The 27,798-nt window shown below is 44.5% G+C and overlaps 1 protein-coding gene across 2 annotated transcripts in view; it reads left to right on the forward strand.

The window, feature by feature from the left end:
- Positions 1 to 27,798, forward strand: part of LOC143958220 (immunoglobulin superfamily DCC subclass member 3-like) — a 319,528-nt gene that overhangs the window by 235,568 nt on the left and 56,162 nt on the right. For both annotated transcript variants that reach the window (XR_013270102.1, XM_077467717.1), the window contains exons 8-9: positions 6,561 to 6,808; positions 15,295 to 15,459. Coding sequence is in view for 1 of the 2 variants with exons in the window: in XM_077467717.1 (XP_077323843.1) it covers positions 6,561 to 6,808; positions 15,295 to 15,459 (413 nt within the window). In the remaining variant the exon portion in view is untranslated. The remainder of the gene's footprint in view (positions 1 to 6,560; positions 6,809 to 15,294; positions 15,460 to 27,798) is intronic.

Consider the following 27,798-nt stretch of genomic DNA (forward strand, 5'->3'; position numbering starts at 1 on the left):
TCTGATGTCTGTTCTCCCCAGCCAGAGTTGAGAGCTGCCCTGGAGAAAAGGACCTCATCTCTTCTGGGGACGGGGACTCCATCCTGCCTAGGGACAGTCCCCCAATGGGGCACCTAAAAAATACTAATAAAAAAAAACTACTGATGCCAGTGGTGGAACTACAAGGCTCACAAAGGTCATACCTGTGACCACGCCCTGGAGTTCCACCGCCGGACTTGGAGAGAAGGGCCCTGGCTGGGGTTCAGGGGGGCCCTTCATGGTTTCTTGCATCGGGCCCTGAAGGTTCTAGTTACGCCACTGCGTTCGTGTGTGGGCAAGTCCGTTCGTTCGGAAGTCCGTCGTAACTCTGTCGAAAGTCCATCAGGTAGACCGTCGGACCTTTTCTGCCTGGAAAGTCCGGTCGTGTGTATGAGGCATAAGAGCAGCTTTTCTCAACCTTTTTACCCCAGAGGAACTCTTGGTGTAATCTGTCAGGTCTTGAAGACCCTTGAAGGTCTTGAAGAACCCCCGCTAAAACCAGTTCATTGGTGGTCAGAGGGAAAAGTGTCCCTTTCATTAGTGGCCAGTGGGATAAAATGCTCCTTACATTGGTGACCAGTGGGAAAAATGCTCCTTATGTTGGTGGTCAGTAGGAAGAATGCTCTCTTTACAGTAATAGTCAGAATGCTTACACACAACTGAAAAGATCATTGGTGTCATACAGCTGGATTGGCCAAGCGGTGTTGGCCCTGGATCTATGCAGGCACCATCAAATGGGTAATCAATCAGCCACAGCTCAAGGAACCCTTAAAAACCTCAAAGACAACCCTTGAGTTCCATGGAACCCTGGTTGAGAATAGCTGCTTAAGAGAGATGCTATACAATGAAGCTAAGTAGGAATCACTTAGTATGACCCTTTCCCCAATGTTAATTGTTTTTTTTTTTTAATTTATATAATCTTTATTTATTTTCCATAATAATTTTTCCATTCATAAACTTTATACAGTTAAACACTCCGTTTTCCACATTAACATTTCCCTCCCCCTCTCCCCCCCCCCCCCCCCTCACGTACATAACAGGAAGAAGCAGTGGGCCCCTCATACCCAAACTATGACCGTGTTACTCTCTATACCACTAACTTCTTATCACCTATACCACATATTCTCTCTCTCCTTCTTCCCTCCAAACGTCACTCTCTCCAGTTCTTTATACTGTGTAACCCAACTTGTCTAACCATGGTTTCCACATTTTATTAAATTCCCTAAAATTCCCTCTCCTTACATATACTACTTTTTCCTTCCAGATCGTCTCTGTTATTAGTTGTCTCCACTCCGCTACCGATGGGGGGTTTTTTGCCTGCCACCTTTGCGCTATTAGCTTCCTTGCCTGGAACATACATCTCATTACTGCTTTATTTATACAGGCCGGCCCTCCTATTCCTTCATTCAGGCCCAATAGGCACATTCTGGGGTTCCCATCAACCGACACTCCAAATGTTTCATTCAAGTCAGCAATAACTTCTGACCAGTAACGGAACAGTTTAGGGCACCTCCAGAACATGTGCATCAGATCCCCTGTCGCCTGACATCTCGGGCAGCCATCATCTTCCCTTCGCCTAAACCTGTATAGCCTCTTCGGTGTATAATAGGCTCTATGTAGCAGCATTAGATGTGACACCCTCTGGGCTGGTGAGACAGATATCAAGTGTCCTCCCTCCAGTATCCTCATCCACTGCTCATCTGAGAATGTTCCTACTTCCTCCTCCCATTTTATTTTACTTTTAAGTTTATCTGGAGTTTCTATGCTCCCTTCACAAATATATGGATACATTTCTGCTATAAACCCTTTTGCACTATCTTCAGATTTTAATCTATTATAGATGGGGGATTTGCTCCACACTGGCCCCGATGTACCAAATTGTTTCGATAATGCGTGTCTGATTTGTAAATATTTATAAAATGAGTGTTTTGGTAGATCATATTCCATTCTCAGTGTATTAAATGTTTTTATTATACTTCCTTCATACAACTGGGCCAGTCTGTCAATCCCCCTACTTTCCCAATCTTTGTGCCTCTCTATCATTCCCATTTCCTGTAGGTTCAGATTACCGTATATACTCGAGTATAGGCCGACCCGAATATAAGCCGAGGCCCCCAATTTACCCCCAAAAAACTGGAAAACTTATTGACTCGTGTATAAGCCGAGGGTGAGACATGGCTGTCCATCCCTGTGTGTCCGTCCATCCCTGTGTGTGTGTCCGTCCATCCATCCCTGTGTGTGTGTCCATCCATCCATCCATCCATCCATCCCTGTGTGTGTGTCCGTCCATCCATCCCTGTGTGTGTGTATCCATCCATCCATCCATCCCTGTGTGTGTGTGTGTGTGTGTGTGTATTCATCCATCCATCCATCCCTGTGTGTGTGTGTGTGTGTGTGTGTGTGTGTATCCATCCATCCATCCATCCATCCCTGTGTGTGTGTGTGTGTGTGTGTGTGTGTGTGTGTGTGTGTGTGTGTGTGTGTGTGTCCGTGCAGCCTTGTGTGTGTGTCCAGCCTACCTGTGTCCCAAGCCTCCGTCCCGAGCCGCCGTCGTCCCGAGCCTCCTCCGTCCCGTGCCTCCTCCGTCCCGTGCCTCCTCCGTCCCGTGCCTCCTCCGTCCCGTGTCGTGCCGATGGATCGCCGCTCCAGGATCGCCGCTCTTCTCGGCGGCCATTCTACAATTCAAAAGCCGCGCCTCCGCCTCCGCCTGTGATAGGCGGAACACTCAATTTCCCAGCAGCCTGTGTTCCGCCTATCACGGACATCCTCTCATACTCGTCCGTAGTATGAGAATGAGCGGATGTCCGTGATAGGCGGAACACAGGCTGCTGGGAAATTCAGTGTTCCGCCTATCACAGGCGGAGGCGGAGAAGGAGGCGCGGCTTTTGAATTTTAATGTCCGCCGTCTGTCTGCTCGATACGCTGATCGAGCAGTCAGACAGCGGTGACTCGAGTATAAGCCGAGGGGGCACTTTCAGCCTCAAAAAAGAGGCTGAAAATCTCGGCTTATACTCGAGTATATACGGTATTCCATAATGGGGTTTCTTTGGTCATCCCTTCTAGACCCTTTATCGCTTTTACTGCCTTCCATACTTTTAGAGCGAGTTTTATTGTGGGCGTTCTATAGGGAAATGAGTTTGCCTCCAAGGCCTCTACTATGGTTTTATGAGGTGTCCCAGTAATCATTAACTTCCTATTTATATCTCCACTAAACTCATTGCTCGTCCCCAGATGTTGCAATTGTGCAGCTAAAAAGTAGCTTCTTGGGTGAGGTACTGCCATTCCTCCTTTCCTTGTCGGTAATTGCAGAATTTGTAGGCCTATTCTTGAGGTACCTCCGCTCCATATGAGTTCTCTAAATAGTGTTTCTATTTTTTTAAACCACTTTATATCTATCCATAACGGCACATTATGCAACAGATACAATAACTGTGGCATCCATAGCATTTTGATAAGATTGCATCTCCCTGCAACCGAAAGAGGGAGTTTCTTCCAGATTTCGATTTTATTTTTAAATTTAACTAGTAAGGGGGCGATATTATCACTTATATACCTTTTTGCATCACTTTGTATGTATATTCCTAAATATTTTATTTTCTCCACTACTTCTAACTGACTTCTAACTTCTAACCCAATGTTAATTGTAATAGGGCAAGGGAATATGCTAGGTAAACACTATTGATGGTTTTCAGAAGGCCCTTTTCCTCATATACAGACATTTTAGGACAGTGCCTGTCTGAAACCACACCAAGTCCCTAAACTATATGAAAGGGTTCCAGTTGTAGTATCCACACAATCAAACACCTCCCATGATTATTATTATTATTATTATAAAGGATTTATATAGCTCCAGCTGTTTGCACAGTGCTTTACTAAATAAAGGGAGACAGTACAGTGATAATACATTTCAAGAAAAGAGGGTTATGCCACGTACACACGATCGGAATTCTCGTCGGAAAAAGTTCTGATGGTTTTCCTGACAGAATTCCGACGGAATTCGGCTCAAGCTGTCTTGCCGACACACGGTCACATCAAATTCCGATCATTTATAACGCGGTGACGTACAACACCTACAACGTGACTAGAAAAAGGAAGTTCAATAGCCAGTAGCCAATAGCTTCTGTCTCGTAGTTGAATCTGAGCATGCGTGATTTTTGGAGTGTCGGAATTGCATACACACGATCGTAATTACCGATAGAATGTTTTTCCATCGGGAAAATTGAGAACATGCTATCAATTTTTGGCTGGCGGAAATTGGGACAGCTAAATTCCGATGGAGCATACACACGGTCGCATTTCCTGATGAAAAGCTCTCATCTGTCTTTTTCTGGCCGGAATTCCGATCAGGTGTATGCGACATTACGAGGGCCTTGCTCATGGGAGCTTACAATCTAAATGGAAGGGAAAGTGATGCAAAAAGTAATAACTGTGTGGGGAAGAATTGTTCGAGAAAGCAAGATTCAGCTGCCAACAACAGGTGGGATACGCTTCCCAAAAGAGATGAGCTTTCAAGTTCCTTAAAGTAGAAGTAAACTCCCCTATGGTTTTCATCCACGGAAGCTGCCATCTTTGCCTCTGTTTAATCTTCAGCTGCCACGGTGCTGCACATGTGATCCGTTATGACACCAGCCATTGTGTGGTTTGACAGTTTGGTTGAGAGCACAGCCAATGTGCAGTTAGCATTCCCGGCATGCCGTTTTTTGAAACTGTTTAAATCGATGGGCTTACTTCCACTTTAAGAAGGATAGAGTAGGACAATGATGGTGAACCTTGGCACCCCAGATGTTTTGGAACTACATTTCCCATGATGCTCCACTACACTGCAGAGTGCATGAGCATCATGGGAAATGTAGTTCCAAAACATCTGGGGTGCCAAGGTTCGCAATCGCTGGAGTAGGAGATAACTGGGCAGGTAGGGGTATAAAGTTCAAGAGAATAGTAGAGGCTCTGGAGAAGTCCTGGAGACCACCATGGGAGGAGGTGACAAAAGAGCCACAAAGCAGGTGATATTTTGAGATGAAATTGGTGATGTAGCTCAAGACAGTGTTGTGGATGACTTTGTATGTTGTTGTTAATATTTTTTATTTTATTCATTGGGCGATCGGATGATTGAAACCAGTGGGGGGATTGGCAGAGAAGGATGGCAGATTCTCACTGGTTGGTAGGGTGGAGGATGAGTCTGGCAGCAGAATTCATGATAGACTGAAATAGAGATAACCTGTATAGAGGCTGGCCATCATGGAAGGAAGGAGATGCAGTAGATCAAGGCAAGTGATAACAAGGGAGCGAATTATTAGTTTGTGGTGTTGTTGCTTAACAAGGGGCGTATTTTGGAAAGATGAAGTTGTACTATTAGTCATGAATGGAGAAGTTTGGGGGGGGGTGCTATTGGGGGATGGTGGTGGGGGGAGTGGGGAGGAATGGGGGGGTTGGAGGCAGTGGCGTAACTAGAACCTTCAGGGCCCCAATGCAAGAAACCATGAAGGGCCCCCCTGAACCCCAGCCAGGGCCCTTCCCTCCGAGTCCAGCGGTGGAACTCCAGGGCGTGGTCACAGGTATGACCTTTGTGAGCCCTGTAGTTCCACCACTGGTATCAGTAGTTTTATTTTTATTTTTTTTAGGTGCCCCATTGGGGGACTGTCCCTAGGCAGGATGGGGTCCCCAGAAGAGATGAGGTCCTTTTCTCCAGGGCAGATGAAGTTACTGCCCCCAGGTGAGAAGGGGTCCCTGTCCCCAGGGGAGGTGGGGGTCCCTGTCCCCACGTGAGAAGGGGTCCCTGTCCCCAGGGGGAGATGGAGGGGGTATGTAATGGTGTGTGGGGGATGGGGTCCTTTCACTCACCATGATCAAGCTATAGGCCGTGCACTCATCCATGTTGACCTGGGCTCCATCCAGTGTGCTGGACGGGCGATCAGCATATCTCCCAGAAAGACCTTTCATCATCTGTGTATGACGGGGGAGGAGGGGGGGCTGGCAGACAAGCCTGCAGTGTCCTCTGGGGAGCCGGCTCTCATAGGGCTGCACTGCATCTGTGTGCTTAAAGTTTGTTTACCAGGGAGAATTATGCAGTGCAGTGTGGGCCGGACTCGGAGTGGGTGGGACTCTGGCTGGGGAGAACAGACATCGGACTGAGCGGCAATGCATGGAGCAGGAAAGGGGTACTCTGAGGAGCCGGCTGAGGACACAGGTCATGCGGGGAATGCACAACTAAAGAGCAGCCATATGTAGAGGGGGCTGCATGGGCCCCTGCATCACAGGGCCCGGTTGCGGTCGCAACTGCTGCACCCCCTATAGTTACGCCCCTGGTTGGAGGAAATGGAAATATGAGTTCAATATATGAAATATCTATTTTTTTTTGTATGTTTACGTAAGTGGTTTGACTTTCATACCCATACTGTATGTCAGTTAGTAGATTAGGGATGCAGATGATTCCTCAGTAAATACATTCAACTACCCAACTGATGTGCAGGTGACCAGTAATAATTGGCTTTGTGTGTGAAAGTTCAGTTTATGAGTCTTTGTTCGTTTTCTTTCACTTGCAGCTCTTTAACCATCTCCGGAATCAGCCAGGAGGACGAGGCCATTTACCAGTGTATTGCTCAGAATAGCGCAGGTTCCAGTCAAGCCAGCGCCCGGCTTTCTGTAATATGGGCAGAAGGACTGCCTGGGGCCCCTCAAGACATCACTGCCACCACCATATCATCCACCTCCATCCAGGTATCCTGGAGTGAGCCCCTGGAAAACACCCAGGAAATTATTGGATACGTAGTGCACATCCGCAAAGCTGAAGGTATGTACCGCTGTATGAGGCCGCAAAAGCAGACCTTCCAGATGTTATAACAGAGCAGGCCAATTGTGTTGACCTAATGGTGGGGTATGGATTACAGTACTCAAAAGGAAGAGAGTAGGGGAGGTCATCTCCACCACCATTCACGGAACTCCTTGTATTTGATTTAGTTAATACAATGCGTTCTAGGTCATGGTCAAAATGGTGATGTCATCACCCCTCCTATCTACTTCATTGCATTGCATTATTTATTTTATTTTTTGAGTCAACTTTATTGAAATGTCACAAAGTTCTATTGGCTGCATTCAGGGCTGCTGATAGGCTGTACGGACCGCTTGTAATTTCTATCTGACAGGGTCCCCGTCCTCCAAAAATATCAAATGCATAGCTCCCAACTGTCCCTGATTTTGATGGACGGTCCCTGATTTGGAGCAATGTCCCTCTTTCCTCCTCATTTGTCCCTCATTTTGGTCTGATTTATATAGTTGTATATAAAATGCACTTTTTAATCTTTCAAAAAGTGTTTCCAATTTCTAAACCTCTCATCCAAGTTATAAATTGCTGCATTTGTACATTTTAAAAGCCAATATAAAGGAATAGTAGTGGTAATAAAAAGTCCCTTGTGGATTCAATTAACTTTTTTTTTATTGGTTAATTCTCCTTTAAGGGGGTGTGGCAGGGGGGGCGTGTCCTATGCCTACATACATTTGCTAGTAGGCGTCCCTCATTCCCATCTCAAAAATGTTGGGAGGTATGCCAAATTATATTTTTGCCAAAATGCCATGCCCGTGATGCTATGCTTTTGCAGCAATGGCAGAAATTATACCCCCCATCGAAAAAGACCTCAATTGAATAGAGGCATAGGAGCAATGTCTGCACTCCCACAGTGTTCATTTAGAGTGGTGGGTTCCACTGCTCACCATCCTGAAATAACCTTCCTGTGTGCCCTCAGCAGCTGCCAGTGGGAGAGGAGGGAAAATGGCACACAGGGGTCCCAGACAGCAGGGGGAAGGGGGGCGCAGATACCAGAACCGATCCTTCTGCAGTGCAGCCAAAGGAAGGAAAGAAAAGTAGAAGCCGGCAGCACTGCACAAGAGTCATGAGTGTCGGCAATAAGACAGTACTGCTGGGCCTTCTGCTTGGCAGGTGCTAGGGCTGCCACCCTTTCTTCAAGTCAAACCCGAACACTTTCGTGGAGCGCAGCAATTTTGTTTTATAGCATAAACTATACATATATTTTGCTATTGAATAACATTTCTAATCCTATGAAGTTAATAGCAAGAGTCCCCCCTTTACATCAGAGTCCACAGAGTTCCCCTTTTACATCTGAACTCATATGCCCTGTACACACGGCCGGACTTTCCGAAGGGAAAATGTGTGATCGGATCTTGTTTTGTCGGAAAATCCGATCTTGTGTGGACTTTTGCCATCGGATTTTCCGACAACAAAATCTGATCGCTTAAATTCCGATCGTGTGTGTAGACAATTCCGAAGGACAAAGTGCCACGCATGCTCAGAATAAATTACGAGACGAAAACTATTGGCTACTGCCCTCTTTATAGTCCCTTCATACGCGTTCTACGCCACCGCGTTCTGAACGATCAGATTTTCCGACAACTTTGTACGACCGTGTGTAGGCAAGATAAGTTTGGGCCAAAATCCGTTGGAAAAATCCAACGGATTTTGACGTCGGAATGTCCGACCGTGTGTACAGGGCAATAGAGTTCCCTTACACTGTAAGGGGGGACACTGCAGACTCTGATATAAGGAAGAACTCTGTGGACTCTAACATAAGGGATGTGTCAGGTCACCTTGAGGCCAGGTGACAGATGCACACCGTAGGGATCAGGAGTGCACCGCAAGGTTGTGGACCCTACGGCTGACTGCTGCGGATGGGGGTCAAGGTGATAGGAAGGCAGGGCCGCCAGAACACCAAGATGGATCCCACCGAGGTTAGAGTGTAAAATTCCCTGGGGCGTGGAGTCTAAGAGCCAGCAGGTGTTCACCAGAACCTCTAGTGGTGAGGATGGACTTGGCTGCAACTGGCTCCAGGTCGCGACCCCCAGGGTCCCCCAGCTCACACCCACAGTAGGCAACAGGAGGATAGGGATAGTGAGGGACAAGCCAAGGTCGGGGCCACAAGCAGACAGGAATAGTCAGGGACACGCCAAAAGGTCAGGATCACAGGCAAACAGGGATAGTCAAGGACACGCCAAAGTCAGTAACGTAACAACAGCAGAGCACATGGTAGATAACAGGAAGCTAACACACAAAGGTTGATCAGCAGGGTTGGCTTGCAGTGCACAGGCTAATATAGAGTTCTCTGATGGGAGCTAGGGTGGAGCCATGCCAGATAATGGATTATAAAAGCAGTCAGGTGAGGGTCGGCTGGTCTCTAGAAATGAACACATGAAAACAGGTAAGCAGACGAACTCTATTGCATAACCATGACAGGATGCCTCTGAGAACCTTGATTTAAGGGGGGAACAATGAGAACTCTGATGTACAGAGAGGACTCTGGTGTAAAGGGGAACTCTGATGTAAGGGGTGCTCTGAGAACCCTGATTTGCCTTAGTGTACTCACACAGAGGCAGGAGAGAGAAAGGGGGAGACTTCAGTGACAGACAGGGATGGATGGTGAGCTCACTCACCCCTTGGCAGTCAGCACCTCTCATCCAAATGTATCTGAGGCTGCTGAACTTCAAATTCCCGTACCTCACTTTTCTTTTCTGAGGCACAGTGCTGGGGATTGGAGTGTGAGCAGACACAGAGGGGTAGGAAGAGGAAGAGGTGCAGATCGAGCCCTCTCTCCTCTTCTGTCTGTGTGTGTTTGGGGGTGGCGAATTGTTGGTGCTATGCAAATTTTCCTATGATCATCAGCTAAATCTGGTGGCTATAAGGCAGTATTTTCCCAAAATACCGAATTAGAAAAATGGCACATTTGTGGTCATTAGATGGAGCTGATGGTCTTTGGAAGTATACCTATCGGACACATTACTGGGATTACTCACGGATGGCTGAATGAGTGCTGCGAAATTTGCGCATTGAATTTTTTAAATAGACACCTCCACCCCCTGTGTGTCCTCATGGCTTTAGGGCAAAGGGGATGTTGAGCAAGGCATTTGCTTCCCCTTGTGGTGTCTCCAGCATGACCGGCAACACTTGTCCTTCACCAAATGCTGCAAGCTCCTTGACCATCGTTGCCATCCACATCCAACAAAACCTCTTAAAACTGGAGTATAAGTGCCGAATGTTTTTATGCAACGAAGTCTGTGTGATCCGAGCCCAAGTGTTTGTTCTAGAGGTTGCCAATCATTTCCCCAGCCGTGTATGGAAGGTCATCAATCGCTGTTAACATGCTGTACCGCCACTCATGCAGTTCATAAGAGCATGGCCTCCATGCTGCTCCCTAATACATATGTATGGGGCTGATTTACATGTAATTGGACTAATCACCATAGAGATTACCGCAATTTGCATTAACGATGTCCCCTAAAAAATATGGGATTTAACCTGTTTTATGCTGGTCTCTATCAAAAGTTCTTAGCAATTAGATAGCAGTACAGTTCTATCCAAATCTAATTTTCACAGTGAATTATCTGGATTTCTGCGTAAATGGCAGCTACAGCGCAATCTGATCGAATCTTCAATGTCGTAATAATTCAGAACTATTTGAACCACTTAAGGTCCGAGACCCTTTTTGACAAGTTCAAATCCTTTTTTTTTTTTTTTGCTAGAAAATTACTTAAAGAGTTTATATTTTTTTTCAGACACCCTAAAGAATAAAACGGCGGTCGTTGCAATACTTTATGTCACACCGTATTTGCGCAGCGGTCTTACAAGTGCATTTTTTTGGGGGGGGAAATAAAACACCTTTTTGACTTAAAAAATAAGAACAAAAGTAAAGTTAGCCCAATTTTCTTCTTTTTATATTGTGAAAGATAATGTTACGCCGAGTAAATTGATACCCAACATATCACACTTCAAAATTGCGCCCGCTCGTGGAATGGCGACAAATAGTGACCCAAAAAATACACCTTTTTGACTTAAAGCGCGCCCGCAATGTCGGCACCCGAAGCCGATCTCTAGATCGTCTGTCGGGTGCTGCCGCCGCCATCTTGGGTATGGGAATCAGGAAATGGAGCCTTTCGGCTTCATTTCCCGGTTCCCTACTGCGCATGCGCGAGCCGCGCTGCGCAATAAGGACGGTCCCCGCTGCCTCTGGGATCTGTGTGTTTCCCAGCAGGCAGCGGGGCACTTGCGGAAAGGGGCAGGCACTTGCGGAAAGGGGTGTAATCTACGCCCCTTTCCGCAGAGAGCTATCCCGGAAGTGGGTGCAGAATACCTGTACTGTACAGGTATCTGCACCCCCCTCCCCCCTGAAAGGTGCCAATTGTGGCGCCGGAGGGGGGAGGGTTCCGATGAGCGGAAGGTCCACTTTAGGGTGGACCTCCGCTTTAAAAAATAAGAAAAAAAGTAAAGTTAGCCCAATTTTTTTTTTTAGACTGTAAAAGATAATCTTTCGCCGAGTAAATTGATACTGAACATGTCACGCTTCAAAATTGCGCCCGCTCGTGGAATGGCGACAAACTTTTACCCTTAACCACTTCAGGACCGAGTCTCTTTCTGAGATTTGGTGTTTACAAGTTAAAAACATCTTCTTTTGCTAGAAAATTACTTAAAACCCCCAGACATTATATATTTTTTTCAGATACCCTAAAGAATAAAATGGCGGTCGTTGCAATACTTTATGTCACACCATATTTGCACAGCGGTCTTACAAGCGCAATTTTTGGGGGGTATAAAACACCTTTTTGACTTAAAAAATAAGAACAAAAGTAAAGTTAGCCCAATTTTCTTCTTTTTATATCGTGAAAGATAATGTTACGCCGAGTAAATTGATACCCAACATGTCACGCTTCAAAATTGCGCCCGCATGTGGAATGGCGAAAAATAGTGACCCAAAAAATACACCTTTTTGACTTAAAAAATAAGAAAAAAAAGTCAAGTTAGCCCAATTTTTTTTTTAGACTGTAAAAGATAATCTTTCGCCGAGTAAATTGATACTGAACATGTCACGCTTTAAAATTGCGCCCGCTCATGGAATGGCGACAAACTTTTACCCTTAACCACTTCAGGACCGAGTCTTTCTGAGATTTGGTGTTTACAAGTTAAAAACATCTTTTTTTGCTAGAAAATTACTTAGAACCCCCAGACATTATATATTTTTTTCAGACACCCTAAAGAATAAAATGGCGGTCGTTGCAATACTTTATGTCACACCGTATTTGCGCAGCGGTCTTACAAGTGCAATTATTTTGGGAGGAAAATACACCTTTTTGAGTTAAAAAATAAGAACAAAAGGAAAATTAGCCCAATTTTTATTTTTTATTTTCTGAAAGATAATGTTACGCCGAGCAAATTGATACCCAACATGTCACGCTTCAAAATTGCGCCTGCTTGTGGAATGGCGACAATCATTGACCCTTAACCACTGGAGGACCGAGTCTCTTTCTGAGATTTGGTGTTTACAAGTTAAAAACATTTTTTTTCCTAGAAAATGGCTTAGAACCCCCCAAACATTATATATTTTTTTTCTAACACCCTAGAGAATAAAATGGCGGTAGTTGCAATACTTTCTGTCACACCGTATTTGCACAGCGATCTTCCAAGCGCAAAAAAATACACTTTTTTAAAATAAAAAATAAATAAATAAGACAACAGTAAAGACCTCTTTCACACTGGGGCGTTTTTCAGGCATTTTTCATGCGCTTTAGCGTTAAAAAAAGCGCCTGAAAGAAGCCGCAACTGCAATCCCAATGTAAAAGCCCGAGTGCTTTCACACCGAGATCCCTTTCACACTGGGGCGTTTTTCAGGCGCTTTAGCGTTAAAAAAAGCGCCTGAAAGAAGCTGCAACTGCAATCCCAATGTAAAAGCCGGAGTGCTTTCACACCGAGGCGCTGCGCTGGCAGGGCGTCAAAAAAAGTCCTGCAAGCAGCTTCTTTGCAGCGCTTTTGGAGCGGTGAATACAACGCTCCTAAAGCGCCCCTTCCCATTGAAATCAATGGGAAGCGCCTGTAAAACGCCTGAAAAACGCTATTGGCAGCAGCGTTTTGTGGGCGCTTTTAACCCTTTATTTGGCCACTAGCAGGGATTAAAAGCGCCCCAATAACGCTCGAAAAAACGTTGGTAAAGCGCTGCTAGTTTAAGCGGCGCTTTTCGAGCGTTTTTCGGGCGCTGACATTGTGAAAGGGCTCTTAAAGCAATTGGGCTTTCACATTGGGACTGCAGATGAGGCTTCTTTCAAGCGCTTTACAGGCGCTTTTTTTAACGCTAAAGCGCTTGAAAAACGTCCTCTTACATGTGATATCCGGGGTCAAAAAGACCTCAGATCTCACTAAAATGCAATAAAAAAACAAAAAACTAAAATAAAATGTATTTTTTTTTGCAAAAAAAAAAAAAAAATACATTTCCACTTTAAGACCATTGGGCAGAAATGACGTTTGACGTCACTTCACCTCAATGTTATGGAGCCAAGTGGGGGCCATCTTTCGCTCACTCGGCTCCATGTCTCTCAGAGGAAAGGACCTGATCGTCTCCACCGCAACCGACGGCTCCGGTAGTGGAGCGGTGGAGATGACCGGAACACGGCGAAGAGGGGGGGGGGGCCCTCTTCCACCAACCAATAAAAGTTATCTCGCTACAAACCACAGAGACCACTTTTATCTGAAAGCCAGCCGCTTGCCGTTTTTTGACAATACCGGGGTTAGGGCAGCTAGCTGATGCCATACCAACGGTATTTGGCATCAAAATACTGACGTACAATGATGGCGAATTGCGCTAAGTGGTTAAGTGGTAACCCCAAAGCTTAGATTTAGTGGCTGCATTTGTTTCCTTTTTGTTGGCCTGTTTTTTCCTTTATTTCACCTCGTGATCTGACCATTAAGTCTGTTTTTCAGCTTTCTATAACAGACCAAACTGTCCAGCAAAAGTGGCAGTTTCTCCAGCTCTGGTCCCACCAAATGGGAAAGTCTCTCCAGCTCTGGTCCCACCAAATGGGAAAGTCTCTCCAGCTCTGGTCCCAGCACAGGGAAAGACTCTCCAGCTCTGGTCCCAGCACAGGGAAAGACTCTCCAGCTCTGGTCCCAGCACAGGGAAAGTCTCTCCAGCTCTGGTCCCAGCACAGGGAAAGACTCTCCAGCTCTGGTCCCAGCACAGGGAAAGACTCTCCAGCTCTGGTCCCAGCACAGGGAAAGTCTCTCCAGCTCTGGTCCCAGCACAGGGAAAGACTCTCCAGCTCTTGTCCCAGCACAGGGAAAGACTCTCCAGCTCTGGTCCCACCACAGGGAAAGACTCTCCAGCTCTGGTCCCAGCACAGGGAAAGACTCACCAGCTCTGGTCTCAGCACAGGGAAAGACTCTTCAGCTCTGGTCCCAGAACAGGGAAAGACTCTCCAGCTCTGGTCCCACCACAGGGAAAGTCTCTCCAGCTTTGGTCCCAGCACAGGGAAAGACCCTCCAGCTCTGGTCCCAGCACAGGGAAAGACTCTCCAGCTCTGGTCCCAGCACAGGGAAAAACTCTCCAGCTCTGGTCCCAGCACAGGGAAAGACTCTCCAGCTCTGGTCCCAGCACAGGGAAAGTCTCTCCAGCTCTGGTCCCAGCACAGGGAAAGTCTCTCCAGCTTTGGTCCCAGCACAGGGAAAGACCCTCCAGCTCTGGTCCCAGCACAGGGAAAGACTCTCCAGCTCTGGTCCCAGCACAGGGAAAAACTCTCCAGCTCTGGTCCCAGCACAGGGAAAGACTCTCCAGCTTTGGTCCCAGCACAGGGAAAGTCTCTCCAGCTCTGGTCCCAGCACAGGGAAAGTCTCTCCAGCTTTGGTCCCAGCACAGGGAAAGTCTCTCCAGCTTTGGTCCCAGCACAGGGAAAGTCTCTCCAGCTTTGGTCCCAGCACAGGGAAAGACTCTCCAGCTCTGGTCCCAGAACAGGGAAAGACTCTCCAGCTCTGGTCCCAGAACAGGGAAAGTCTCTCCAGCTCTGGTCCCAGCACAGGGAAAGACTCTCCAGCTCTGGTCCCAGCACAGGGAAAGTCTCTCCAGCTCTGGTCCCAGCACAGGGAAAGTCTCTCCAGCTCTGGTCCCAGCACAGGGAAAGTCTCTCCAGCTCTGGTCCCAGCACAGGGAAAGTCTCTCCAGCTTTGGTCCCAGCACAAGGAAAGTCTTTCCAGCTCTGGTCCCAGCACAGGGAAAGACTCTCCAGCTCTGGTCCCAGCACAGGGAGGAAGAGGGGAGGAGGGAGCAAAAACACACCAGTCCACTGTATCTTCTGTGTAGAAAGAGCGGTGGCACTGAAACTCAACTCACTCCCAAACAACACAGCCACAGGTGGTGGAGGGAGCCTGAGCGCTTCTCAGACCAGCAGCACTTGGCTACACATCATCACAGGATGCATCTAACGCTCATTATGATTTTTGTGTTTTTTTTTCCCTAGACCCCATTCAAATGGAATATCAAGAGGCTGTAAGCAAAGACACTATTCAGCATATAGTGACAGACCTGGAGCCTTCAACAACCTACAGCTTCTATATTAAAGCGTATACCTCAAGAGGAGCCAGCAAGGCGTCCACCACCGTGGTGCAGAGAACATTGGGAGAAGGTATGGAATGCAGCTCTCTATATGATAATATGAAATCAGTAAATCCTAAAATGAACTCGGTAGCCATTGAAAACCTTTATGATAAGCTTTGGGATGAGTATAGAGAAACGCCCAGTATAAAAGTTCATATCACTCGAGAGTCTGTTTGAAATTTTCATTGATCGGAGACAAAATGTAAGGCCAATGCGTTTCGGGGGAAGTGCCTCCACCTTCCTCAGGGCTGGAATATTGGATGTAATTGGAGTGATGAGACTTGGAATGAGGCTCATTTCAAGGTGTCAGATCTTCTCATGATTGCAGACTGGTGGCATACCAATTACACCCTTTATTCTAACTCCCGAGGAAGGGGGCGGACATTTTCTTCTGAAATGCATTGGATTTACCTGTTATCTTTCATCAATAAACATTTAAAATAGACTCTCAAGTAATATGAAATTTTATACTGGGCGCTTCTCTATACTCCTCCTAGAATTCACCGCTAAGAGTCCTCCTTGACGCTGTCAGAGAGGTGAGCCTGAGACCATAACAAGGTCCACCTACATCTCACCTTCATTGGGTAGTAGCCACCTGAAGGAACGCTATGATTTCTGTCAGGTGTCTTCAAATTTGTTTGGGATGGAGACCACATTGTATATTTTACAATTATTCACAGGCTGAATAAAAAAAAAAAAAAAAAAATTAATTAAATTAATAAATAAAATTGAAATGAATGATTATGTTTTACTTGAATTGTTTTTGTAATTAGCATAATATCATTCTTAAGTAAGAGTCCTTCCCTTACATCAGAGTCCCCTTTAGAGTCTCCTCCATCCATCAGGGTTTTTTTTTTGCACATGTGCAGGAACACCCTGAGCATGAGCAGATGTGCTGCAGGACTCCTCTATATCCTAAAGAAAATTTCAAAAATTCGTAAATTAGAAAATTAAAACATTCCTAAATTAGAAAATCCAAAAATGAGAAAATTCATAAAATTAGAAAATTCGTAAATTCAAAAATTCCTAAATTCAGAAATTTGTCAATTTGAAAATTCCTAAATTCAAACATTTGAAAATCCGTAAATTCGAATATACAGAAATTTGAAATAAAGAAAATCTGGCGGTTCGAATGAACAAAAATTTGAAATAATAACTAACTAATAATAACTATTAAATTATAGATGTTGGAATTTCCTTTAAAATTTGGCTGTTTATAATAATATAAATATAAAACTTGATACACACCTCAAATATCGCCACCTAAGTGTATCATCACCGCGCCAACACAACCCCTCCCCCAGCTGCTACTTAAATATATGAATAAATAAATAAGAAGGTGAATATAGTTCTGCCCATCCAAATAACCATAGAATATCACCTTGTAGCGCTAAATTTGTGTAAAAATAATCACATTAAAGTTACCCCTCAAACAAAAGTTTGTGTTTCTCACGAAAGCATATCTCAAACCAAATATAAGAAAATATATATATATTTGTGAAAAAACTTAATGTGATAATCTTAAAATAATAATATGCAAGTGTTCATATCCTTTAGAACAAAACCAATAGTCCATGTCTAGCTTATATACCATCATTCAACATCAGGATGCCCTGTTATCCCTGAATTGGGCCATGAGTAAGAGGGAGGATATCCCCCATGCCCAGAAGGTATTTGTGGGCCATGCCTTAGAGTTCTGCATGGCCCACAACTACTTCTGGTATGGAGGGATGTTCTATTCCCAATGTGTTGGCGTGGCGATGGGGGCAAAGTATGCTCCGAGCCTCGCCAACCTATTCATGGCGGAGTGGGAGGATAGGTATGTCTTTTTGCATAACCCTCAACAGTTAATTTTTAATCGTAGATTTATTGATGACTTGTTTTTTATTTGGGTTGGTACTGAACAATCAGCTAGGGAGTTCATGGAGAGATTGAACTCCAATACCAGTAATATTAGGTTGGACTTCAATATCAGTTCTAAGAGTGTAAACTTTTTGGACCTTATTATAGAAAGGAAGGGGTGTCAGTTGAAGACAACTGTATTTTTCAAAGCCATGGACCGGAATAGCTATCTGTCCACAAGTAGTGGACACCACCCGTCTTGGATCAAAAACATCCCGAAAGGGCAGTTTTTAAGGGTTTGTCGGAATTGCACTACGGATGAGGACTATGCGACCCAGTCCAAGGTTTTGAGAAATAGGTTTATACAGAAGGGGTATGATGTGACTGGGCTGGATACCACCATTGAAGAGGTGGGCAATATGCCTAGGGAGTCTTGCCTGCAGGGACGTAATAAGGGGAGGGATGAGAGCCAATATCAATTTAAATTCCTATCAGGATACCATCACCAATACAGGGAGATTGAACAAATCTTTGCGAAACACTGGCATATTTTAGGGAGAGACAAGCACCTGGGACCATCTATGCCGAGTAGCCCCAAATTTATCTATAGACGGGCACCGAGTATTGGGGACAGGATTGTTAGGAAGATAATTGATCCCCCGGTGAGACAGACCATTTCTGGAGATTTGAAGGGGTTTTACGCGTGTAGAAGATGCACTTGCTGTAAAACCGTCCGACGGCTTAATAGGGGTGTCACCTCGGTAACCAACAGAGTGGGGGAAATTTTCCATATAAAGGAATTTATGACATGTAATATGTCATATGTGGTATATCTATTATGGTGTCCCTGTAATTTGCTTTATGTGGGTCGTACTAAGAGGCTATTGAGGATAAGGATCTCTGAACATCTAGCTAACATTCGAAAGGGATACCAGTATCACAGTGTATCTTTACATTTTAAGGAATGTCATCAACAAGACCCTAGTCTCCTACAATTCTGTGGTATTGATCATGTTCACCCCTCATGGAGGGGCTCAAATCGGGTGAGGGATTTATCCCAGATGGAAACTAAATGGATTTTTCTGATGAAAAGTTTGACGCCGAGGGGAATGAACATTGAATTAGATGTTAATTGCTTTATTAACAATTCCTGATACCCTAGGAGTTGGTAGAGCCACTGGGAATATAGGGTGGATTATCCATATGAGACCTATGGCAAGAATGTCCCTATTTTTTGTGACTTATATGTTTTAAAAAATGGGGGCCTAGAGAGAGGGATTAGTTGGTATAGCAACCAAAAGAGGGGGGAGGGCTTTAGAATTTAGAATAATTTTTAGAATATTTAACCCCAATATTTATTCATCTGTTCCAAAAAATGAAATGACTCCTGAAAACAAACAAGTAGAGGAGGGTCCTGTAGTTTTTATATAGGGTATGTTGTGTTACTCGAGTGAATATAGGATTGCGGCTATATATATTGACACAAACGCACATGTCTATACATCACTTTTCTAATATATTTTTTTATATATTATTATTTTTTACTATATTTTATAGCTTTTATTTTAGTGTATTTTTATGTTTTGATTTATATATTTTGAGAAGTTTTATTGTGAATTAAGAGGAATGGATTCCTGGGATGTAGAGATGTATCACCAGGTTCATGTACCTCGAGTCAAATATGCTTTTGTAAACTTTAAGGCATTGGTGACACAGGGATGCGCTACCTAGCTTAAATAGATGGGGACAAGAGACTCCACTTATTTGCTGTTTAGAGTATTACTCTACATATGACCCGGATGCATGCTGTATCTAGGGGCTATGTTATTGTCTGTGGAGAGGTTTTTAGGGGAGGTGAGGGTCTGTCCACTGATGTATTCGCGTCAAGCGATTGAATGGAAGTCAGGACATGGATGCTGGAGCTACCATCCAGGTCTGACGGCCAACATGGAACCGCGCATGCGCGACCGAGGTGGCTCGTGCTGACGAGGAGACTGTCTAGTGGGAGCTCCTATGTGTCGCGTTTAGTCTAAGGAACGCGGTGAAGGGGATGGCGCATGCGCGAATGGGGGGTGTGGGCCGTGCGGTGGATGGCGAACGCTGACATCTGTGAATGGGAGATTGTGACTGTCTGCGCATGTGCGGCCGAGCGGCGACGTGCGGGAGTGGAAACAGCTGATCAGCTGTGAGCTCCTGTTCATCCTGCCGCTCTGTCGGATGGACACATCTAGAAGGAGGGCCTACACAGAGGGGGGCTGCGCAAAGTTATACTGAGTGACCAATGAGAAGACCCAGGCTGTTTACAGAGCCTGTGGAGGCAGAGGCGGGGTTAGGGTGTTTGTTATTATGGGATAGTTGCTATTTGAATAAAAGGTGGAACTGGGAGCCAGATAGCCAATACCATGAGTAAGTCCTATGACGAAACATGTCGGGGGAGTGGCTATCTGGCAACTATCTTTGATACACTGAGCACTGCAACCGAGGCGGAAGGAGGTGTCTAATACGAGGAACAGAACTGGGAGAGGGTGGCGCTGTGTTTGAACTGTGAGCTCCGCTGTGAGGTACCAAACAGCAGAAGGAAGGGTGAGAGACAGTATTTGTGCTACTAATCTAACCAGTATCCACTGTGACCACCAATGCCTTGGAGTAGAGTGCGCTGTTACTGAGGAGTGGAGTGATTTTGAAGTGCTTTCGTTCACGCTGTTTACATGTGAGTGCATCAATGAGTGGATTTTAATTTTGGAATTAAAGAGTTTTTACAGTGTTGCACTATGGGAGGTCTTTGTTCTTCTTTCTGAGGTGCTTTGAGGGGTAGCTCTATTGAAGCCTTAAAGGAGAATATACATTGAGTGCTGAATATCTGCTGCCATCGTTTGAGTGATCTAAACGCACATCTAGCCTGACACGAGAGTGCTGGGCACCGCAGCTGGTGAGTGTTCCAACGAGGGGGGTCACGGACACTGAGGGTGTATGGTGAAGGCTATACCAGTATTATATGGACACTGATAAGATTTGCACACGAAAAGGATTTAACTTTTCTTATGGACTATTGGTTTTGTTCTAAAGGATATGAACACTTGCATATTATTTTAAGATTATCACATTAAGTTTTTTCACAAATATATATATATTTTCTTATATTTGGTTTGAGATATGCTTTTGTGAGAAACACAAACTTTTGTTTGAGGGGTAACTTTAATGTGATTATTTTTACACTAATTTAGCGCTACAAGGTGATATTCTCGGGTTATTTGGATGGGCAGAGCTATATTCACCTTATTATTTTTTTTTTTTTTCAAAGTTTTTATTGAAGTTTTACAAATGAACAAAAACAGGAACTGTAAAATGCAATATAATAAGTACATGAATTATAAAAGAACATCTCCATTTAAGTACATGCAGAGTAATTTTAGTCGGGAAATTTCGTCTGGTAGATAACTTGTTGGTTAAACAAATAATCTAAGATCTATTACAACATTGAGATATGATCAGTGTAAAATCGTACTCGGACATTACATGGAATTGAGGCTGGGTATGGAGAGTGAAGTATTAGTGCCCTAGGTATGTACCATACTCCATAAAAGCGAGAAAGTAAATATGAGACCTCGGTGACCAGTCGCCCCAACTGGGATCAGACTTCGACAGGACGGAGGAGAGGAATAGTTTCCAGAAGTATGGCAATACCCCGTGCACCAAATTAACAGGAAGGAACCGGTAAATGTTAAAAATATTTGTTAATGTGTCTAAACAAACACACCATATCTGGTGTTAGCGGAACCAGCCGCTATTCCCCAAAAAAAAAACATATAATACATATTTCAAAGGCATCAATCAGGACTATAAAGGGAGGTCAGTTAAGGGTAACGGGGAAAAAGGGGTAACAAATGAAGGGCAGGAGTGCTATGTATAGAGCCCATAAGAACTTCATCTAGTTAGTTAGTTATGGTGTCACCAAGGGAAAAGAGGATCTAAGCAATGAGAGAGGTCTCTGGCGTCATAGAAGGGATCCCTGTGAGCTGGGAATTAGCGTGCAGAGAAGATAATACCGTAAGTGTATCTGTGAAGTAAGTGAGATGATGAGACCGGTTATGCCAGGTGATACAGTGAGTAAAGGAAATGTGGCGATAAAGTTAACACATCAGGTAAGGAACGCTCAGTATTTAGGTGTGGTGATAAAATGCTTCCAACAAGACCAGGTCTGAACATATTTAGAAGGCGTGTCTTTCGCCTGATGAATCAAATCTTCCATGTCAGCATCACCTTCTTATTTATTTGTTTATAATAATAAATAACAATAATAATAATAATTAAAAACTTTTTATTATTATTATTTATTCATTCCATTCCATTTGTTTATTCGTTATTTCAGATAATTTGTAAGTTCGGATAAGTTCGTATTCATTACGTTCACTAACAGACAAATTTGAAAGGAAATTCCAATACCTATAACTTAATAGTAATAGCTGTTATTATTAGTTAGTTAGTTATTTCAGATTTTCGAATTTTCAGGTTTTCGAATTTTCAGGTTTTCGCTCTTTTAAATTCTCTGTTCCTTTTTTCGGATCTTCAAATTTTTCGGATTTCCGAATTTCTGAAATGTCGGATTATCGTATTTTGAATTTCCAAATTTACGAATTATTTGAATTTCCGAATGTTCAAATTTATAAATTTTCAAATATTTGAATTTATGAATATTGAGAAAAATTTGTTATGTAGGTTTTTCGTTAATTCAGGTATTTCCGAATTAAAGAATTTTTCAAAATTAGTTTAAAAAAAAACGAATTCGGATCTAAGTGAATTGCCCATATCTACACTTCATTCTTTAAGAGGGAGAGTGGAGGAATGAGGAAAGCGAAATATATTTTTATGGGTGAGGTTGTGCTTTAACCACTTACGGACCGCCCGCCGCAGTTTTACGGCGGCTGTTTGAAGAGGAATATCGTTGTTATGGCAGCAGCTAGCTACCATAACCCCGGTATCCCCTTCTTCAGCGGGCAGTCCGCTACAAGATAGAAGTGGTCCCTGTGGCGGATTTACCGCAAGATCACTTTTATTGGTGGCAGGAGAGAGCCCCCCATCTCCATACAATTGCTGGGCTGAAGTGACACCCACAGCTCTTAAACGGCCAATTTTTTTTAATGATTTTTTTAAATTACAATTTTCTTTTTTTTTTTATTGCATTTTAGTCTAAATATGAGATCTGAGGACTTTTTGACCCCACGTCTCATATTTAAGATTTAAATGATTTTTTTAAATTAAAATTTTTTTTTTATTGCATTTTAGTCTAAATATGAGATCTGAGGACTTCTTGACCCCACATCTCATATTTAAGATTTAAAAGATTTTTTTAAAATACATATTTTTATTTTTTTTGCATTTTAGTCTAAATATGAGTTCTGAGGACTTTTTGACCCCCAGATCTCATATTTAAGAGGACCTGTCATGTTTTTTTTCTATTACAAGGGATGTGTACATTCCTTGTAATAGGAATGAAAGTGATAATTGTTTTTTAAACAGTGTAAAAATAAAAAATAAAAGGTAAAAGAAATAATAGTAATAAAAAAAAAAACTTTAAATGTGTCCCGCCGAGCCCGCGCGCAGAAGCGAACGCGTACGTGAGTTGCACCCGCATATGAAAACGGTGTTCGAACCACACATGTGAGGTATCGCCGCGATAGGTAGAGCGAGAGCAATAATTCTAGCCCTAGACCTCATCTGTAATGGAAAATATACAACCTGTAGAATTTTTTAAACGTCACCTATGGAGATTTGTAAGGGTAAACATTTGTCGCCATTCCATGAGCGGGCGGAATTTTGAAGTGTGACATGCTGGGTATCAATTTACTTGGCGTAACATTATCTTTTACAGTATAGAAAAACAATTGGGCTAATTTTACTGCGGTCTTACATTTTTTTTATTAAAAAAAGTGATTTATTTTTTCCCCAAAAAAGTGCGCTTGTAAGACCGCTGTACAAATACGGTGTGAAAAAAAGTATGTGTTAGAAAAAAAAAACAATATATAATGTTTGGGGGTTCTAATTAATTTTCTAGCAAAAAAAAAAAACAGTTTTAAAGATGTAAACACCAAAATCTCAAAACGAGGCTGGTCCTTAAGTGGTTAAGTAATGTGTGACTGTAGATTGAGCTTTATTGTAAAGTGTTGGTCTTTTTATCGGTTGGCGGAATGCGGGTACGTCTGATCACAATATATGCATATCACACGGCCTTTTAGTATTGTGTTGGTCATGGTTGGATAATTGATGTGCTGCATTGGATACAAGCTTTGAATAATTACTACGGCTTCTATTGCAATTAATAAACACCATTGAAAAGCAATGAATACAGTAGCAATGCATATATTAGACTCATTCCAGGACTAGATTTCCAGTTAGGTATGTTCGCCTATGGCAGCTCCCGGGACCCCCTACTGCTGTCTCCTCTCCTCTCTGTCTTTAACATTTCATAGCACAGAGAGGAGAAGGGCCGGGCGATACCACTAGGCAAACTAGGCAGCCGCCTAGGGTGCACTGCTGCCTAGGGGGTGCCCAGGCTGCTGCTTTATCTCCTGGGTTGCATGCTCTGCAGGCTGCAGCATGTAACTAACTCAGTCCGACCGGTAGTGTAATTAGAGGTGCAGCACTGGAGCCAGTGCTAGAGGAAGCAGAGACAATGCTTGCTGTATAGCGGCGCCTTCTGTCACATGGGCAAGGCAAAGGCTTTTTTTTTTCTAGTGATATCAGGAATAATATTATTATGGATGTTATTTTTTATTTTTTATTTGGGTAAGTTACCACAACACCATTATCCTGTAGTTTTTAAGATCAAAGATACAATTATGTTGGTGTCCCTTGTCACTTTTACATTGTATTTTTTTTATATGTAACTGCTACTCCCAAACTGTCATTTGAAGTAAAACACATAGCCAAGTATTATTCTACACAATTTTTTTATTATTTTTTTATTTATTTTTTTATTTATTAAAAAGAAAACAAATAAAATTAGACATGCTATCTGCCAATAGAACTTAAGCAAAATGTGCATTCTATGCATCCAAAAATATAGAAAATATACCAAATCAATTATTATTCAACCAAAAAATAAAATAAAAGCCTCATGCATGTGTCCTGCTTCTTAATATAGGGGGTCACCAATGCCAAGAGTTGGTGAAAGCAGGGGTCCGTCATCCCGAGATAATTCCGAAAATCATCCGGATTATTCTCCTGAAGCTCCCGCAGCAAAGGCATGTGACATAATCGCTCACGATTAATAAAGCAACCAATTTTTGGTCCAAGAAATCCTCCTGTTCCTGGACTGGACTTCGGTCAAAGCAATAGCTCCAAGGCCAATAATAAATAACATGTTATCTTCTCCGATTCCGCAACATGTCTGGTTGACGAACGGCCGTTCAAAAACGAACTGAAAAGCGCAAAGCGAAAAGCGTGAAATGAAAAGCGCAAAAATGAAAAGCGCGAATCAACACACACCAAACTTCTACTAACACGAAATTAGCAGGAGGAGCCAAAAGGGTGGCGCTAAAGAGCTGAAAAACCGCGTAGTACGTCACTACATTTGTGTTTGTTGGCCAACAATTGTGTGGCCGTGTGTATGCAAGACAAATTTGGGCCAACGCCCTTCGGACAAAAATCCACGGTTTTGTTGGCCAACAATCCGATCATGTGTATGAGGCTTTATGCCCCCCGTACACACGATAGGCTTTTCCGATGGAAAATGTTCGATGCGAGCTTGTTGTCATAAATTCCGACCGTGTGTAGGCTCCATCGGACATTTTACATCGAAATTTCTGACACACAAAATTTGAGATCTGGATCTCAAATTTTCCGACAACAAAATCCGTTGTCGTAAAGTCCGATCGTGTGTACACAATTCCGACACAATTTCCACGCATGCTAGGATTCAAGCAGAAGGAGCCGCACTGGCTATTGAACTTCATTTTTCTTGGCTCGTTGTACATGTTGTACGTCACCGCGTTCTCGACGTTCGGAATTTCCCATAAGCTTTTAGTGACCGTGTGTATGCAAGACATGTTTGAGCCAACATCCGTTGAAAAAAAAACATGGATTTTGTTGTCGGAAAATCTGATCGTGTGTACGGGGCATTAGAATGGCCCAGTTAAAGTCCAGACCTAAATCCAATTGAGAATCTGTGGCAAGACTTGGAAACTGCTGTTCACAGACGCTCTCCATCCAATCTGACAGAGCTTGGGCTATTTTGCAAAGAAGAATGGGCAACAATGTCACTCTCTAGATGTGCAATCCCTTGCCAGTGTAGCGTCACATATGGGCACCCATCACATTTGGGTAACCGCTGGACTGTGCATGCGCGACGCCACCATATGCATTCCAACACTGTGGCGAACACTGATCTCAGAATTTTGTGGCCACCATTTTGAGTCCAGGTTCAAGCCCCACCCTCCAAGTGGACATAGAGTTACATTAAAAATTTGCCGAGTGAAGCTAGGCTGTGCCCGAAGCACGGCGAGCGAATCGGTACAACCCTGTGGTACAACAGTGTTGGAACGCATTTGGCGGCGTTGCGCATGCGCAGTCCAGCGGTTAGCCAAATGTGATGGGTCGCCATATGTGACGTTACAATGTCTGTATGCAAGACAAGTTCCTGGCCAACGCCCTTCGGACAAAAGGCCGAGGATTTGTCTGTGGAAAATCCGATCGTGTGTATGAGGCTTTAAACTGGGATGCCATTAAAGTTCATGTGGGTGAAAAGACGGGTGTCCCAATACTTTTGACAATATTGTGTATATGTGAAATTCTAATCATGCATATATATATATATAGTGTTGGACATAATCCAAAAAACATGTTGCGCTGTTTCTATGACTATGTTTATATCTCATAGTATGTATGCAGCTTTCTCCTAAAATGCTTGTGTACACCCAGGGCTTTTTTTCAGCAGGAACGCGGGGGGACGCAGTTCCCGCACCTCCAGCTCTGAATGTGTGTAATGGCAAGGAGTGCGGGGGTTTACTGGAGGGTCTATCGATGCTGGCTGCTGGGGGATCTATTGATGCTGGAGGAGACCTATTTTTTACATGGGAGAGTCTATTGTTGCTGGTGAGGTCAGTTGTGGCTGGTGCAGGATCTATTGTTGCTGGGGGGGGGGGGGGCGCTCTTATACTACTGGGAAACCATAGTTTCTGGAAGACATCTACTGTTGAGGGAGAGGTCTATTGTTGCTGGGGATGCTCCATTGTTGCTGGCTACAGGGGATCTATTTTACTTTTTATCATTAACAAATGACATACAAATTACTTAGCACCACAAATTGATGCTTGGTTCTGTGTCCATTACTGAGAGGTGGGTAGGGGGTGAAACCAAAGAACGGTGCTCAGAGGTGGGTAGAAAGTGGAACCAAAGAATGGTGCTCGGAGGTGGAACCAAAGAATGGTGATCGGAGGAGGGTAGGGAATGGAACCAAGGGATGGTACTCAGAGGTGGGTAGGGGGTGGAACCAGGGAATGGTGCTCGGAGGTGTGTAGGGGGTGGAACCAAGGAATGGTGCTCAGAGGAGGGTAGGGAGTGGAACCAAGGAATGGTGCTCGGAGGTGGGTAGGGAGTGGAACCAAGGAATGGTGCTCGGAGGTGGGTAGGGGGTGGAACCAAGGAATGGTGTTCGGAGGAGGGTAGGGGGTGGAACCAAGGAATGGTGCTCGGAGGTGGGTAGGGGCTGGAACCAAGGAATGGTGCTCGGAGGTGGGTAGGGGGTGGAACAAAGGGGTGGTGCTTGGAGGTGGGTAGGTATTGGAACCAAGGAATGGTGCTCGGAGGTGGGTAGGGAGTGGAACCAAGGAATTGTGCTCGGAGGTGGGTAGGGGGTGGAACCAAGGAATGGTGCTCAGAGGTGGGTAGAGGGTGGAACCAAGGAATGGGGCTCGGAGGTGGGTAGGGGGTGGAACCAAGGAATGGTGCTCGGAGGTGGGTAGGGGGTGGAACCAAGGGATGGTGCTCGGAGGTGGGTAGGGGGGTAGAAACAAGGGATGGTGCTCAGAGGTGGGTAGGGGGTGGAACCAAGGGATGGTGCTGGGAGGTGGGTAGGGAGTGGAACCAAGGGATGGTGCTGGGAGGTGGGTAGGGAGTGGAACCAAGGGGTGGGGCTCAGAAGTGGGTAGGGGGTGGAATCAAGGATTGGTGAATGGAAGTGGGTAGGGAGTGGAACCAAGGAATGGTGATTGGAGGTGGGTAGGGAGTGGAACCAAAGAATGGTGCTTGGAGGTGGGTAGGGAGTGGAACCAAGGAATGGTGCTCGGAGGTGGGTAGGGGGTGGAACCAAGGAATAGTGCTCGTAGGAGGGTAGGGAGTAGAACCTAGGAATGGTCCTCGGAGGAGGGTAGGTAGAGGAAGCAAGGGATGGTGCTCAGAGGTGGGTAGGGAGTGGAACCAAGGAATGGTGCTCGGAGGTGGGTAGGGGGTGGAACCAAGGAATGGTGCTCGGAGGTGGGTAGGGGGTGTAACTAAGGAATGGTGTTCGGAGGAGGGTAGGGAGTGGAAC

This window comes from Lithobates pipiens, unplaced genomic scaffold, assembly GCF_037356315.1.
Source record: "Lithobates pipiens isolate NorthernLeopardFrog02 unplaced genomic scaffold, aLitPip1_a1.2 Scaffold_6, whole genome shotgun sequence".
Taxonomy (NCBI): Eukaryota; Metazoa; Chordata; class Amphibia; order Anura; family Ranidae; genus Lithobates; species Lithobates pipiens.